This window comes from Erinaceus europaeus, chromosome 8 (genome assembly GCF_950295315.1).
Source record: "Erinaceus europaeus chromosome 8, mEriEur2.1, whole genome shotgun sequence".
Taxonomy (NCBI): Eukaryota; Metazoa; Chordata; class Mammalia; order Eulipotyphla; family Erinaceidae; genus Erinaceus; species Erinaceus europaeus.
In genome coordinates, this window is record NC_080169.1 from 51,315,405 (window position 1) to 51,329,664 (window position 14,260).

The window sequence follows — 14,260 nt, forward strand, 5'->3', positions numbered from 1 at the left end:
AAAGCAGTGATATATCTAAATCATTTATAACTAAATAAGTACATTATTAATTTACTGAAGTTTTTTTCTCTTTTAATAAAAAGCTTAATAGTGGGACCTGGTGGGTGCACCAGCTTAAGAGCATGTAGTACAAAGTGCAAGGACCTGGGAAAGAATCTGGGTTTGAGCCCAGGGCTCCCCACATATAGGGGGGGCACTTCACAATTGGCAAAGCAAGTCTACAGATGTCTCTCTTTTTCTCTCCCTGTCTATATCCCCCTCCTCTTTTAATTTCTCTCTATCCTATCCAATACAAAAAAAAAAAAAAGGCTACCAGGAGCCAGGTTGATTCCCCCCCCCCTTAATTCTCACAGGTTGTGAAGACCATTACACCTCCAAATTGTTCTCTCATTCTTTCTCTTAACTCTTCTTTATCTCTAACATTCTCATCCTTTCTGCTCTCAGTTTTAACTGAAGACTCTGCCTCATACATTATGGGTGGTGGTGGTGATGGGAGGAACCATTAGATATGTACTTTCCCATCTTAGCTCCACCAAATCTATAAACACTTTGGCATTTAAAATCACCTTTTACTTTAGCTCATTTGCTAATACTGATGTCATATGCTATGGTCTTTGGATTTTATCCCGTCTCAGCTTTCCCAAGTTTTGGAACTTTCAATTCTTCTGGCTTATACTTCTTCAACTGCCTTTTTTCTATAAATCACTTCCTTTGGCTTATGTTTCCTTTTATCTTAAAAAGATGTTATTCTTTTAAAAAATCACTTAATTGTGGAAATGTTGATTTAAAGACCGTTGACACAGATGTAGTTTCATAACTCTCCATGATATGTGTCCCTACACTATACACCCCACCACTTGTCACCTTTTCCAATTTAGGACACTGGGTTTCTACCTTCTTCACCGCCTTTTTCTGTCCCTGCTCATTAGAGCCTGTGATCTGCTACAATTTACTATGGCTAATTAAAGTTTCACCCTGTAGTTTCCCTTTGCTTCTTAAGTCCCATTTATGAGAGAGAATGATGTCATTCTTATTTTTACTATTACAATATATGCCATCTATAGTTTCTGAGCTACCTTTGACCTTTGACATCATTATAATCTGACTGTTACAGTCAGCATATACCTAAAATTATGTTTCTCAGTAATAACTCAGTCACTTAATCTAAAGAGCATCTAATTAAATCTCTCTGATAGTTATTGGTATAGCTGACCACTCCCTCCTGCTTGAAGTTACCTCTTTCGTTAAGTCTTGAAAGTGCTCTTGACTTTCCCCTAGCATTATCAATCCATTTCATTCTGATAAACTTGTTAATCTCCAACTTGCTAACATATCTATATATCAGAATTTGTCAAAACGTCACCCTAGTTTTTTCTATTTCTTTAGGTGATTTTATTTTTCCTCAGCTCTAAATATAACCTATAGGTAAATTGCTCCTAAATTTTAAGCTTTAGTTCAGAACTTCTGAGATATATAATTCTATGTCAAGTGTATTTCTAATTAATTAACGTTGGCATTTCAAAGAAATACATACATTTTTTAAAAAAACTGATATAGTAGAATTCACTCTGCATGATTTTGAGACTAAATTTAAAGTTCCAGTAATAAAATCAGTGAAGTACCAAAATTGATATGTAGACTGATAGACTTATATACACTTGGCCAGTTGAACTTTGATACAGATATTTTGATGAAAGCATTGCCTTTCCAACAAATTATATTGACACAACTGGACATTCATATACAAAGAAAAGTAAATTTCAACCTGCACATCATACCATATGAAAAATTAACTCAAAATGAATCTTAGATGTAAAAGATCTGAAATCACAAAACTCTTAGAAGGAAAATGGGAGAAAAATCTCTGCTTATTGACTTAATTCAAAGGTTTCTCAGCTACAATACAAACAAATTCAAATTGTAAGAGATAAAAATTAATAAACCAAATTTGTAAAAGTTAAATAACTACTTTTAAAGACATTTTGAAAAATGAAAAGTCAAACATTTAAATATTTTCTAGCTACTTACCTGATAAAGAATATTGAGAATAAGTGAATAACTCTTACAAATCAATAATGAGACAATCTATGGGGGGGGTAAGTAAAAGCTATGAAAAGACAGCTCACTAAAATAAATATGAGTTAGTAAATACAAATACAAAAAGGCATACTCAGTGGCTTATGGCATTACAGGAGCTAATAACATCATAATGAAATATGATGTGACTAAAATAAAAATCTTAATCTGGGGCCGGGTGGTGGCTCACCTGGTTGAGTGCACATGCTACAATGTTGAAGGGCCCAGGTTCGAGTCCCCGGTCCCCATCTGCAGGGGGAAAGCTTCACAAGTGATGAAGCAGTGCTGCAGGTGTCTCTCTGTCTCTCTTTCTCTTTATCCCACCCTTCCCTTTAGATTTCTGGCTGTCTCTATCCAACAAATAAATAAAGATAATAAAAATATTAACAAAATTAAAATCTTAATCTGATGTTATAAAGTTCTGGCAGCTACAAAGGCATCTGAAACTCTTAAACTTTGGTAGTAGAAATGTAAAATGGTAAACTGTGCGGCCAGGTGGTGGCACACCTGGTTAAGCACACACATTACAATGTGCAAGAATATGGGTTCAAGCCCTGACCTCCACCAGTAGGGAGAAAGGTTCACATGTGGTGAAGTAGGGCTGCAGGTGTCTCTATGTCTCTTTCCTTTTCTATCTCCGTCACCCCTCTCCACTTCTCTCTGTTTCTATCTAATAATAAATATATAAAAGATTAATATCGAAAGAAATATCCAAAATACATATTCTATTAATGATATCGCATGTATGTAAGTATGAGTGTATGTATTTTAGGGTCTCTAACATCAGTGTATATGCATATATGTGTGTATACAAAATGTGTGTACATATACATACATATATGTATATGGCCCTTTTAATTAGGCTTAGTACATGAGGGCATCTGTTGCACTGCCTAAGGATCACCAAGTTTCATAACCATGTATGTGCAAGTAGATGACATTATCAATCAACTAGAAAGGCTTACCTTTCCAAACTAATTGCTTGGCACAGAGAATGGAATTTGGAGTTGTACAAAAGTGTAAGGCTGTGTGCCCACTTAAAGAGTAGCTATTAAGCTTTGCTCCATGGTCACAGAGAAGCTTCACACATTCCAAGTTGGCCATTTCACAAGCTACATGTAGAGGTGTTTTCCCATTGGGTCTACAGTTGATTGTAGCATTGTGTTCCAGCAGCACTGCAAGACATTCCACATGACCAAACCAGACAGAGAGGTGCAGGCCTGTTGCCCAGGAAGATTTTAATTTATAACTAGGCAACCAATAACCTAGAGAAAGAAAAGAAAATAAAGTTTAATATTTTGATTTAGGATTTTCCCTGTTTTGTGAGGATTTTTATACAGTATTTCAGTTTAATTATATTTATAAAATTGAAAAGGGGTAAATGACACAAGTAATAAATCAAAATGTTTGATTTACTAACCTATTTTGAAATGTTTTAGTAAGGCAGACATTCTCTAGTTCTTCCTGCTGTTCTCTATTATATTATCCCTTTACTTACTTTGCCTTTTTGGTTCTCCAAGAAATTTGAGTTTGACACCTTCATTTATGTGAATATATCTTATTATATATGGTGAGTTTCACTTGACTGTTAAAGGTTGTCTTTTAGCATGAATGACTGTCTTGAATGATTTCAAAGCTCTTAGTTAAGAGCTCTTATTAGTATTCCACCACAGTTCTTTTTTTTTTCCTCCTACAATTATTGCTATTGTTGTCAATCTGAGCTGAGAATGATTTTTTTTTTAATTTTCACTCCAGGACTTTATTTGCCTGCCTGTGATTTATGCCATACCTCTTTCAAAAAAAAATTAAAGACAACTGAAACGATTCACACATTGTAAATCTCTAGTTATCTAGAAATTAAGGGCAAACTAAGATAAAGGAAAGAAAAGTCAAAATAAGTCAAGGGTAACACTGGTGTATAAAGCCTAAACTATATCCAGTACACTAGAACTGTATGCCAATTCACTTTTGACTTCCTAGAAGCCTAAAGTAGTAGGAAAACAATATATGGTTTACAAATAACTGTGCAGATAGATATACAAAAATTCATTTATTAAGAGAAATATAGTATTTTTCTAGAACTGAGAGTTTGGGTAAGTTTCCCATTCATTGTTTCAAATAGTCTCGGTTTTCTTTTCTCTCCATTTCCTTTCTCCTTTTCCCATTACATCCATCTCTCTGCCTTTTCTCTTTGAATTCTATATACTGGGATAGTTCTTTTTATCTAATTCTGCAACTATGCAGTATTCGACAAGCTACAACAAAAATAACTTTATAAACATTTCAGTGTCAATACTTAGAGCCATGGTATTCAGTTAACTATGAATAATGAAATGAAAATAGGCACAGAAAGATGAAATACTGATGGCAAAATGAAGATGTAGACATAGCTCAACAACTCAGAAGAAATTCTAGGGCTAAAGCAACAAAATACATTTTAATGTGCATAAGGGAAGAGTTTACTTTCAGGTGATAAAAATTCCACTATACAAGTCCAAGGTAAGCAGAATATGGTCTAATGATAATTTCTTTGAGAAAAGACCTCAAGATTTGAGTAAATAGTAATCTCAAAATGAACCACCAGTGACCTCAAGATGCCAAAAAGTATATATAATTTTTAGCTACATTAATAAAAAAATCATAGTGCCCAGAATCAGAGAAATAGAAGTTATATTTTTCACTAATTAGATGAAGTGAAAATAAATTTAGATTATGGTGACTAGTTCTGGGCACCAGTGATGAGCATCTGGATGGGCCTCAGAAGATGATAAGCTCATTAAAAATGGGTCTGGTGATGAGGTACTCAAATGCTCTCATTTAATGAGGAAGAGTACATATACATCCTTCCTAGGTATTTACTGCACAAGTATTGATATATCCCTCATGCATGAATTTCTTTCTGAATTAAGTGTACTGCACAACCATTAGGAACACCATATGCACTGAATGTGTATAAAATTCCTGGTAGTTGTGAATCTTAAAATCCAATCTGTAGACAGGAGATTATGTTACTCTATGTTTTTTTTTTTTTCTTTAGGACTTTGTGCTGAGGTGTTGTGCCTGCAATTCTATAATTTTTGGCAGATTCTTCTCTCTCTTAGATTGAGGGTGAGGGATAGAGAAGGATAGAGAGAAGAAAAAACAAACACCAGACCACTACTCCACTGCTTGTGAAACTTCTTTGCATAGGTGCTTTAATGTGGCAGACAGGGATTTTTAAGTGAACTGTAAACTTCAACTTCTAACAGATAAATCATCTCCTGGCCTCTACACACTGCTCTTAGCGGTAAATTATTGGAAATAATCTCAGACTTCATCAACAGGAGACAGTCTAAGTAAATTGTAGTACATTCATACAACCAAATGCTGTATAGACATTAAAATTAAACAATTCCATATATACTGAACTGGAGAGATCTCACAACATTAATAAATAAGAGAAGCAAGATATGTATAATATGCTATCATGTGAAAATACATTTATAAACAACTAAAACAAGATACTAGATACCACGATGACCTCTAAGAACTAGAGGGCTATGGGAAATTACACAGATTTTCTTATAATTAAATTGTTCTCTTGGATATTTTAAACTATTGCCCTCTGAACAGTGAAAAAAATTAGCTGAAAGACGGATTTCAATCACAAGCAGTACTGATTTAACTTTTGGAACTTGAACTCTAAATTTATTTTCCTACAGCTCACTCTCTATTCTACATACACAGAGAAATTTTTGTTCCTTTTCAGAAGTCTTGAGCTATTTTGTTTTCTTTACCTCCCACCTTACGTTTTATCCATTTTTTCTTAAAAATCTGTTATTAATTCACACTAAGATCTAATGGACTGGAACTTTGTTTAGAGTATAACCCCTTTAGGATTATCTTACTTTTTGCAAAGATCTGTATTCAATTAACAGGATTAAGTTCTTTTGAGATTCCAGACACTTAGAAGGGAAAATATTTTGTGATAGGTACTTTGTCTAGTAGAGACAAATAATATCACAAACAGTCTGGCATGGAAAACACAAGCCCTGTGGAGTGTGTATTTGTGTGTATAGATAGGCACATACAATGCAAGTGTATATAACTGTTTGTATATTTCTCCTTATCTGTGTACATTGAATCTGTAGTCTAAGCAGAATATTAAGCTATATGGGATGCAACCTGCTTTCAGTAATGAATGAATCACATTAACACCATACTTAATTACTTTAATTCTCAAGTTCCTTCAGTAAGCAATTTCACAAAGACGGTTTGTTTTTTCTAACTGCTTGGAAAGAAGCTTGTTCCAGGTCTGAAAGCTGGAGTGTGGTTTGCCTGCTGATTAACAGGAAAGATTAGGCAGTTGTATGCAGCAACTGATTGGAAACTGGTGCCCGCTTCTGCAATAGGAAGAAAAATGATTTCAAAAAGGATGCAGCAGAGAACTGATTAAGAAAACACCATTTTGATGTAAAATCAAAGAAACACTGAATGTTAGTGCTGGAGGGAAGATAATTCAGTTCAAGCTTTTCATTTTCCAGATGAGAAAACTGCCACTTTTTCAGTCTGCTAGAGCCCTAAGTTGCCTGCCTCAGTCCAAGCTAATGGACTCGGCATACCTGCAATGCAGGCTTTACATCTGTCATTGTCTTTGTGGAACCAGAATAGGTTTAGCACCAGGTCTGCTTCAGAAATCATAAGGAAGTAAAGGAGGTATCAAACCCATCTATAATGTGTTATATCTCTGGTATGGAAATGCATTTACTTGTTGATTTTTTTTCCTCTCTCTTAAATTCACAGCAACATTCAGAGAATCTGTCCTGTTTATCACATGAATTAGTCATCCTTGGTTTCTCAGTTTTATCTGCATCTCATAATCATAGTCATTAGCCAGTACATTGAGATTACAGACTCTGAGGGCCCCAAATTCATTCATCTGACCTCCTGGACTGACTGTATCTACAGTTCATCGCTCCTGAATTGGAAAGTGTGGTTTGTAGGTAATTGACAACAGATCAGCTAAGCTGGGGCCTCAGGAAGTTAATGTGGAAGAGGACAGGTGATCTCATATGGGTTAAAATATTCTCAAAAATGTCTTCAAGCTGTGTTGCATTACTTTGTGTGGTGTTCATGTGGAGGGACATCGTTTTAGACTTCTCAGCCCTGAGCACAGCAAAAATGTCTGCTGAAGAGAAAGTGGCAGCCCATTACCCAGAAGCCATGCGCATATAATCACCATCTTAAAATGAAGATGAGTCTATAGAACACTGTGTACCAACCGTGGGAATGATGATCTTCCCATCACACCTAGCCTCATAGAGGAACAAACCTAAAGGAGAGTCTCTTCAAAAATCACAGATGGTGCTGCACCTATTAACCTACACTGTGTTGAGAGATCAGAATTTCTCCTCTGGAATATAAACAATGGTCATGACATAATAGAAATATCATTAAGTAGGTAGACTCAGTTTTGGTGGTCTCCATTCTCCCCCCAGCAGAACTGTCCCAGAGCTTCAGCGCCTAGAATAGGACTTTCAAAGGGCCCCATTATCTCACCACTACAGAGTTCTAACTCCATTTTACTGTGTGCTCAGACTGCACAAAGGACAAAGATGGGCCAGAATCTGGGAAAAATGTCTGTGGGGAGGGGAGAGAATAAACCCTTACTCTGACACCAATGTAAACCACTCAAAAGTCAAAAATGTTATGAAAAGTCCCCTTTCATAACATTATACATTACTAGCATGCAGGGGATTTAGAATCATGCCAAAGCCTCTACTTTACATATGAGCACAAACATTTTGTAGGCATTGAGCAGAATATATGGCCCATGTTTATATTAACTGTACTGTCAATGAGCAACTTAAATTCTGATCTCCCCCAAGATATTTAAATTGCTGTTTATGATATGAAGGCTGCATGTAGTTAATCTCTAAACCACTGTCAGGTAAAAGTTTTAAAGAACTTTTAGATGTTTTGCCTCTGTAGAGACATTTAGACTAAGTATATATGTGTATGCATATAATTTCAATTTGAAACCAAATAATTTACTAATCCATAGATGAATAGTAAATCCCTAAGCTCAGAAAATATAGAATGGAGCAAAACACTTGGGTCATATTTTAAAAGAGGATATTGATTTTATTCCAGTGTTTGGAGGTGATGTGCACTTCTCTGGTAAACTTTCAGCTAAGCCAGGTTCTGCAACAGTTATCAGCTATAATGTTATCTGAGTCCATAGAGCCCCCACACGATCAGCCTCTGTTATTACAGCCAAAGGTTACACATGCTGCTCGTGGCTGGATTAGCAGACATTTGCTCTGTCTGTGTCCACGTATTTGCACAGTCCTGGAGGATTATAGACTGAAGCACAATTCCTGGCTATTTTTTAATAGCTAATATTTTCAGGATAAATCTCAAGAGTTATCCCAGGAGAGGAGGGGGTAGAAAGTAAGCTGGAAATTCAAAAGTTTAAAGAAAAAATAGTTTAACATCTAGAAAGGGAAAAGAGCCTTAGAATGGTGCGAGGAAAGCAGGAGAGCAAATTTCTGGCAAAGAGGAAAATAAGGTGATAAAGAGATTATTCATTAAGAGAGTGGAAATAAGAAGGGCTTCCAGATATTTGGATGGCAGTTGCTACTTAGTGGACAGAGTACCTGCCAGGAAGTTTTCAAGTGAAATCATTCATTGGCTACTTTAATTAAAAATATGACTACTAACCAAAGAACTTGTGGCTGTGAGCCATAAACGAAGTACTTAAAGTGCATTACACTGATTAGTAAAAGGACTCTGATTAACCTTGCTGACTAGGAAATTTCACACCAAAGAGATAAGTATGGTATTCTGAGTCAATTTTCATACATCTTAAGGAGAATTGAAATGTGAAGGTAGAAAAAATAAATGTCCAAATAGCCTTATAATCCATTCATGCTTCTGACATAGAGATTACCAGAGAGAATCAGTGCATTTTGTCCTCTGAGTGTACTCAGACCCAAATTTCATTCTAATCATGTTTGTCTCATAACAGGCTTATATCACTGATATCCTTTTCAATGACATATTGCACTTGATGGTTAAAAAGTTTCTCAGGTCAGGTCAGCAAAATAACTCACCAAGATAGTGTGCCTGCTTGATCAAGTTCAAACCCAATTCCAAGACAAGTTCAAACCCAGGCTCAGCACACTAAAGGAAGCTTTCCGATACAACATCTTTCCCTCTTTTCCCATTTTTCTCACACTTATCTAAAAAATTTGGCTCAGAGAAATGACCAAAAGAACAAAAAAATAAGTTTTTCCTGCATATAGTTTTCCATCAGATGTTTTACACTTTAAAGTGGTAATCTTTAGGTATAATTTTGTTTCTTGTTTTTGCTTTTAAGACCATGGCTCTGCTGTTCTGTGGGAAATATATGAAACACCAACCAGCATGTTTTTATTTATGTTTGCTTTATAAAATATAATTTTTAATTAATAAAATGTGATCTTATTAAAATATTTGATTAATAAATTTCAAATAATTTGAACAAAATTAAGAAAGATACCTCAAACTGGGGGATAGATACGCCCCACAATTTCAGTCTGAGCTCTGGAAACTGATTTCTAAATCTGTTCTCTGCATTAATGTGTATGAGAAAAGTGACTTGACAAGATGTGTCCATCTCCACAAGGGGGAGTAGAATTGCATCCTCAGATACTTTGCTCTAACTTCTTAACAAAAATCATATATATATACTTTGGAGGCTAGCTTCTGATAATTAGTATGCCAAATAGCTTATGGACTTGGGAACCAATTTCTCATACAAAGTTTATTCCTGTAGTGTACCAAGTTGCTTTCCCAAAAATTGTAAAGTGGCTTAGAATATATTCAGTGGGGAAAAAAAAATATATATCATTTAAAAAAAATTATGAGTAATGTTATGACATATCCTGAAATAAATAAAATTTATTTGAATTTAGTCATGTCACTGTTATTATTCCTCAGGAAAATAAAATGTTGAAGGTATTGCTAATTAAACAAGCATATTTAAGGATTGCATGATATGTGTTTTTAGGCTTTGTACATTGTCTTGCCTGTTGAGCAAAAATGCCCTACAACATAAAAATTCCCACACTTTAAAAGTTAACACTCATCTGTTAGTTATATAGACATGTCTACCTTGTGGAAATTAGTCAAATGGCACACTAATAATCTATACATTTTATATAACAGTTTTCAAAAGTATAGCAATTTTCAAAAGTACTTTAAATATAAAAATTTAATGCTTAGCAGTTTAACAGCATTCAAAACGAAGAAAGCAGCTGTGAATTAATAGTCTTATAAAATTTAATCCAGCTATATGCCCTTCAAAGCCACACTGAAAGGGATCTTATTCCTTAGAATTATTCAGAAAGAAATTAACTAACACTAACTAATTAACCAACCAACTGGGACCAGCCTGCTCAGCCTTACACTTCCTTGGGAAGTCCTTTGTGATTTAAGAAATTGATATATAACAGAGTTATTTCACTTGACTAGCAGCTAGGGTTCTATTTATCACTTCTATTCTGAATTGAAATATTAAAAGTTCTGATAGTAAGACTGGAAGGAATGCAAAAATATTTTAACTTTGAAACTTTAAGGAGGGATTAAGCCTTTAATCCAGCTCTCAATTTAAGAGATTCACTCATACTAAACAGTAAATTTCTTTCTTTCTATACACATATGTGCACATGCGTGCAGAAATAATTCCCAGCACAAACCTTGCAGATATGGTCACAAATCTTATTATTTCTGTGCACACATCTACCTGGAGTGTACAAGAATGGAACTTTTCTTTTCCTTCCCCAGAGGCTGTAATTTGCTGTCTCCCTAATTAAAAGTCTCATACCATAGTCCTACCACTATGAAAACACACCCATTATCATGAATGAAAATTTAGTTCTATGTGACCTGTACTTGGTTCATATTGACAGACAGAGTTTAAAATACATTTCTTCATTACTCAGAGGTGATGACACTACTTAGAAATAGGAGAAACAATACCTTTCTTCCTGGGAACCTATCCCCAAAACTTTCTTTCTCATAACTTCTGAAACTTCCAGTGAGCATGTTCACAGTTTACAAAGGTCATCTTCAGAACTCAGGGAAAATAAAGTAACTGCTAATTTGGACCTAGATTGTTTTATATTATGGAAGACTGTAAGTTTTAAAAGATAACTTTAAGCATAAATATCATTCATTTATTCTCCAACTGAACAAATTCATAAGATGAAATCAATCTAATTATATAGTATACACTTTGTTTGTAGGAGTCCTGTCAACTCTTCCTGTCAAAATAGCAATGCCAATTTTTAATAAATCCCTTAGGTAAAAAATTATAAACACTGTAACTGGCTTCAATTCTTCAATTTTTCACTCAGTACTGACAATCAGAAGATTCTAAATTCATCTAGAAATGTACAGCATTAGTGTTAGTTCCGCAAATTGATGATATGCATATTAATGGAAAATAATTTATGTGTGAAAAAGAGTTATGATTTTAAAATCGTGATATACCACACCTTATCATTAATTTTGTTTAAACAGTAGTGACGTTAACATGTTTGTTTGCAGTCCGCTCACCAGATGGCCTTCCTACTCAAGTTCCCCCATTAATGAGCTGATTTAGGAAATCAGAATCAGCATGCTTCTAATTTATTCCTGATTTATTAAGTATAGGTTCCAGAAAATCTCTTGACACAGAAATTGCATTTGGACTTCTGTTGTTTTAGTTATTCATAAGTCAGATTTTCTGCATTAAGTGCACCTACAGTTCTTAATCTGTTATTGTAACCAGGGGGAAAAAGTTAACTTTTTTATTTTTCTCAGTTCAGATTTCGTCCTTGAAATGAAAGCTCATTAAAATGATGAGAACCATCCATCAAGGTGCATTAAGACACAGCTTTGCCTTTTAATTAACCCTCCAACTGGGGGCAAAAAATGATCTTTTTCATATACATGGACATAAAGATGATGTATCTTTAATTGACTCTATTAACAGAGAATTAACAGTCTGTCCCCAATGTAGTCATACTATCCGCAAAGTCAGAATTAGATCTCAACAATCCATTTAATCATAATCATAAAATAGATTCTTTACCATGTTATTATAGATAGAAAAGTTAGAAGTAGAAAAAAAAGTATATTACTAAAAATGATTGCCCAAAATCTTAAATCCAAGCACCTGGATAGAGAAGTAAAGAGGAAGGGAAAAGAAAAGTGAGGAGAAAATATACATATATATTTGTTAGTCATGATTTGATCTGTTAAAAAAGCAACATTAAATCAGAAATATTTTAAATACATGACTAAACAAACAAGAACTATCAGTTTAGAGTGAAAAAGTAACACTGTACATTTACAAAAAATACACTTCGATTACATTTGCAATTATACTTTTTTTTTTTACCTTGTTTGTAAGATGCCAAAGCCATGTTCTGATCTTCAACTTCAAAAACTGTGTCCACATCTATTAGCCTTTGGACTAAAATGGCCTTTAATTTTCCAAAATCATTAGATTTTATTGCCTCAAGAAATTTTCTCTTAACTAACTTAGCAGCTGCAGAGTTAGTGTTAGGGCCAGCGGTGCCGTCCATCCTTCCTCTCCCTCTGGAAGCTTTGTTGTGATTTATCAGAGAGCGGCACCAAGCAAACAGGCACATGCTGGAGAGCCTACAAACTGTCAGCTAATTTTATCCCAAAGTTATGCTGATCTGTTCTATTTATATAGAGATCATTTCAAACTTCAAAATATCCTTCCTGGCTGTCACAGCATTTTCAGGTCTTTTTAACTGGTTCTATACTCCCTGATTCATGAATAGCATATTACGTCAGAATGAAGGAAAACTCTCAGAACACATTTCATAGAATGAAATGTCACTGTTATTTTCTATATTATCAAAGTAATAGCTTAAGATTTAAAGGTTCCTAATGTTTTCTCTCTCCTTCATTAAAACATCTGCTGTCCGATAGGAGATACTATTTTTATTCTGATTATCTATTTAAAAATGAAAATTGTTAACAAAGTTGCAGATACACGTGTGTCTGAAAACCTTTAATTTTGCAATATGAGGCTGAAAAATTAAGATTGGTCACACACATTTGAAAATATAAGCATCTTAAATGTCATAAAAGAAAGTGAGCTGGAAAGAATAAACTTTAAGGTAAAAAAGAAAACAGTGACAAAATGACTAAATGCAATGAATGAACAAATTTTATTTAATCCTTATTTTAATCATTTAGAACAACTATATTCAGACAATTGTGGAAATATAAATATAGACTAGTACTTGAAAATATTGAAATAGTGTTAACATTTTAAGGTGTAAGAAAAATATTGTGACTAAATAGAGTGATTTCTTTTTTTTTTTTTAATTGAAGTACTGATCAGCTCTGGCTTATTTTAGTTGGGGATTGAACTTGGGAATTCAGAGCCTCAGGCAAGAAAGTTGTTTGTATAATTATTATGCCCCCCACGCTGATAATCTTATTCTTAAGTGATGCTTTAAATGGTAAATTGTCATGATGCTAAAACCCTTTTTTAAAAGTTCTAAAGTATAAATGTGTGTATGTCTATACATATGTACATATAATTTCTCTCCAGTGTTTACGTGTGTGTGCGTGTGTGTGTGTGTGTGTGTGTGTGTGTGTGTGTGTGTGTGTGTGTGTGTGTAGGCTGAGAAAGTAAACATGGCAAAAGTTAAAAGTTAGTAAATTTAATGAATGATACATGATGGTATCACTATAGTAGTCTTTCTGTTTCCTGCAAGTTTGAAAGTTATCAAAATAAAAAGTTAGAGAAGAAAATGTTCTACTTAAAAATGTATAGTCGTTAAAGTTTAAAAAACGATGGTTGCAAGTGTAAATTAGGATTTTAAATTTCACATGTTACATATCGCTGATAGCAATTAAAACTGGTGTAAATTTTCGGCAAAATAATTGGCAGCATGAATATTTAAAAAGTTAAAATGATGACAGTATTTGATTCTTAGAATTTACTTTAAATTATAAGATTTGTAAATTCAAAACAAATTAAAAATTTATTTTGTAGTCTTTTAATTTAATGAAAGAAAGTGAAAATGCTATAAACTTATAAATTACTGAATTTTCACAGTATGAAGACACCTATATAACAACACTTAAGTCTCCGTGGAGCACCCTTGGTATTCTCTTCAATCAAAACACC

At 34.1% G+C, this 14,260-nt stretch overlaps 1 protein-coding gene across 1 annotated transcript in view; it reads right to left on the bottom strand.

Moving 5' to 3' along the window:
- ASB4 (ankyrin repeat and SOCS box containing 4) overlaps positions 1-12,766 on the bottom strand; it is a 45,377-nt gene extending 32,611 nt beyond the window's left edge. Inside the window, exons 1-2 of the mRNA XM_007538259.2 lie at positions 12,485-12,766; positions 3,042-3,341 (exon numbers count right to left, since the gene is read on the bottom strand). Of these exons, the coding sequence (XP_007538321.2) occupies positions 3,042-3,341; positions 12,485-12,737 (553 nt within the window). The 5' untranslated portion in view covers positions 12,738-12,766. The remainder of the gene's footprint in view (positions 1-3,041; positions 3,342-12,484) is intronic.
- Positions 12,767-14,260: the final 1,494 nt, after the last annotated feature.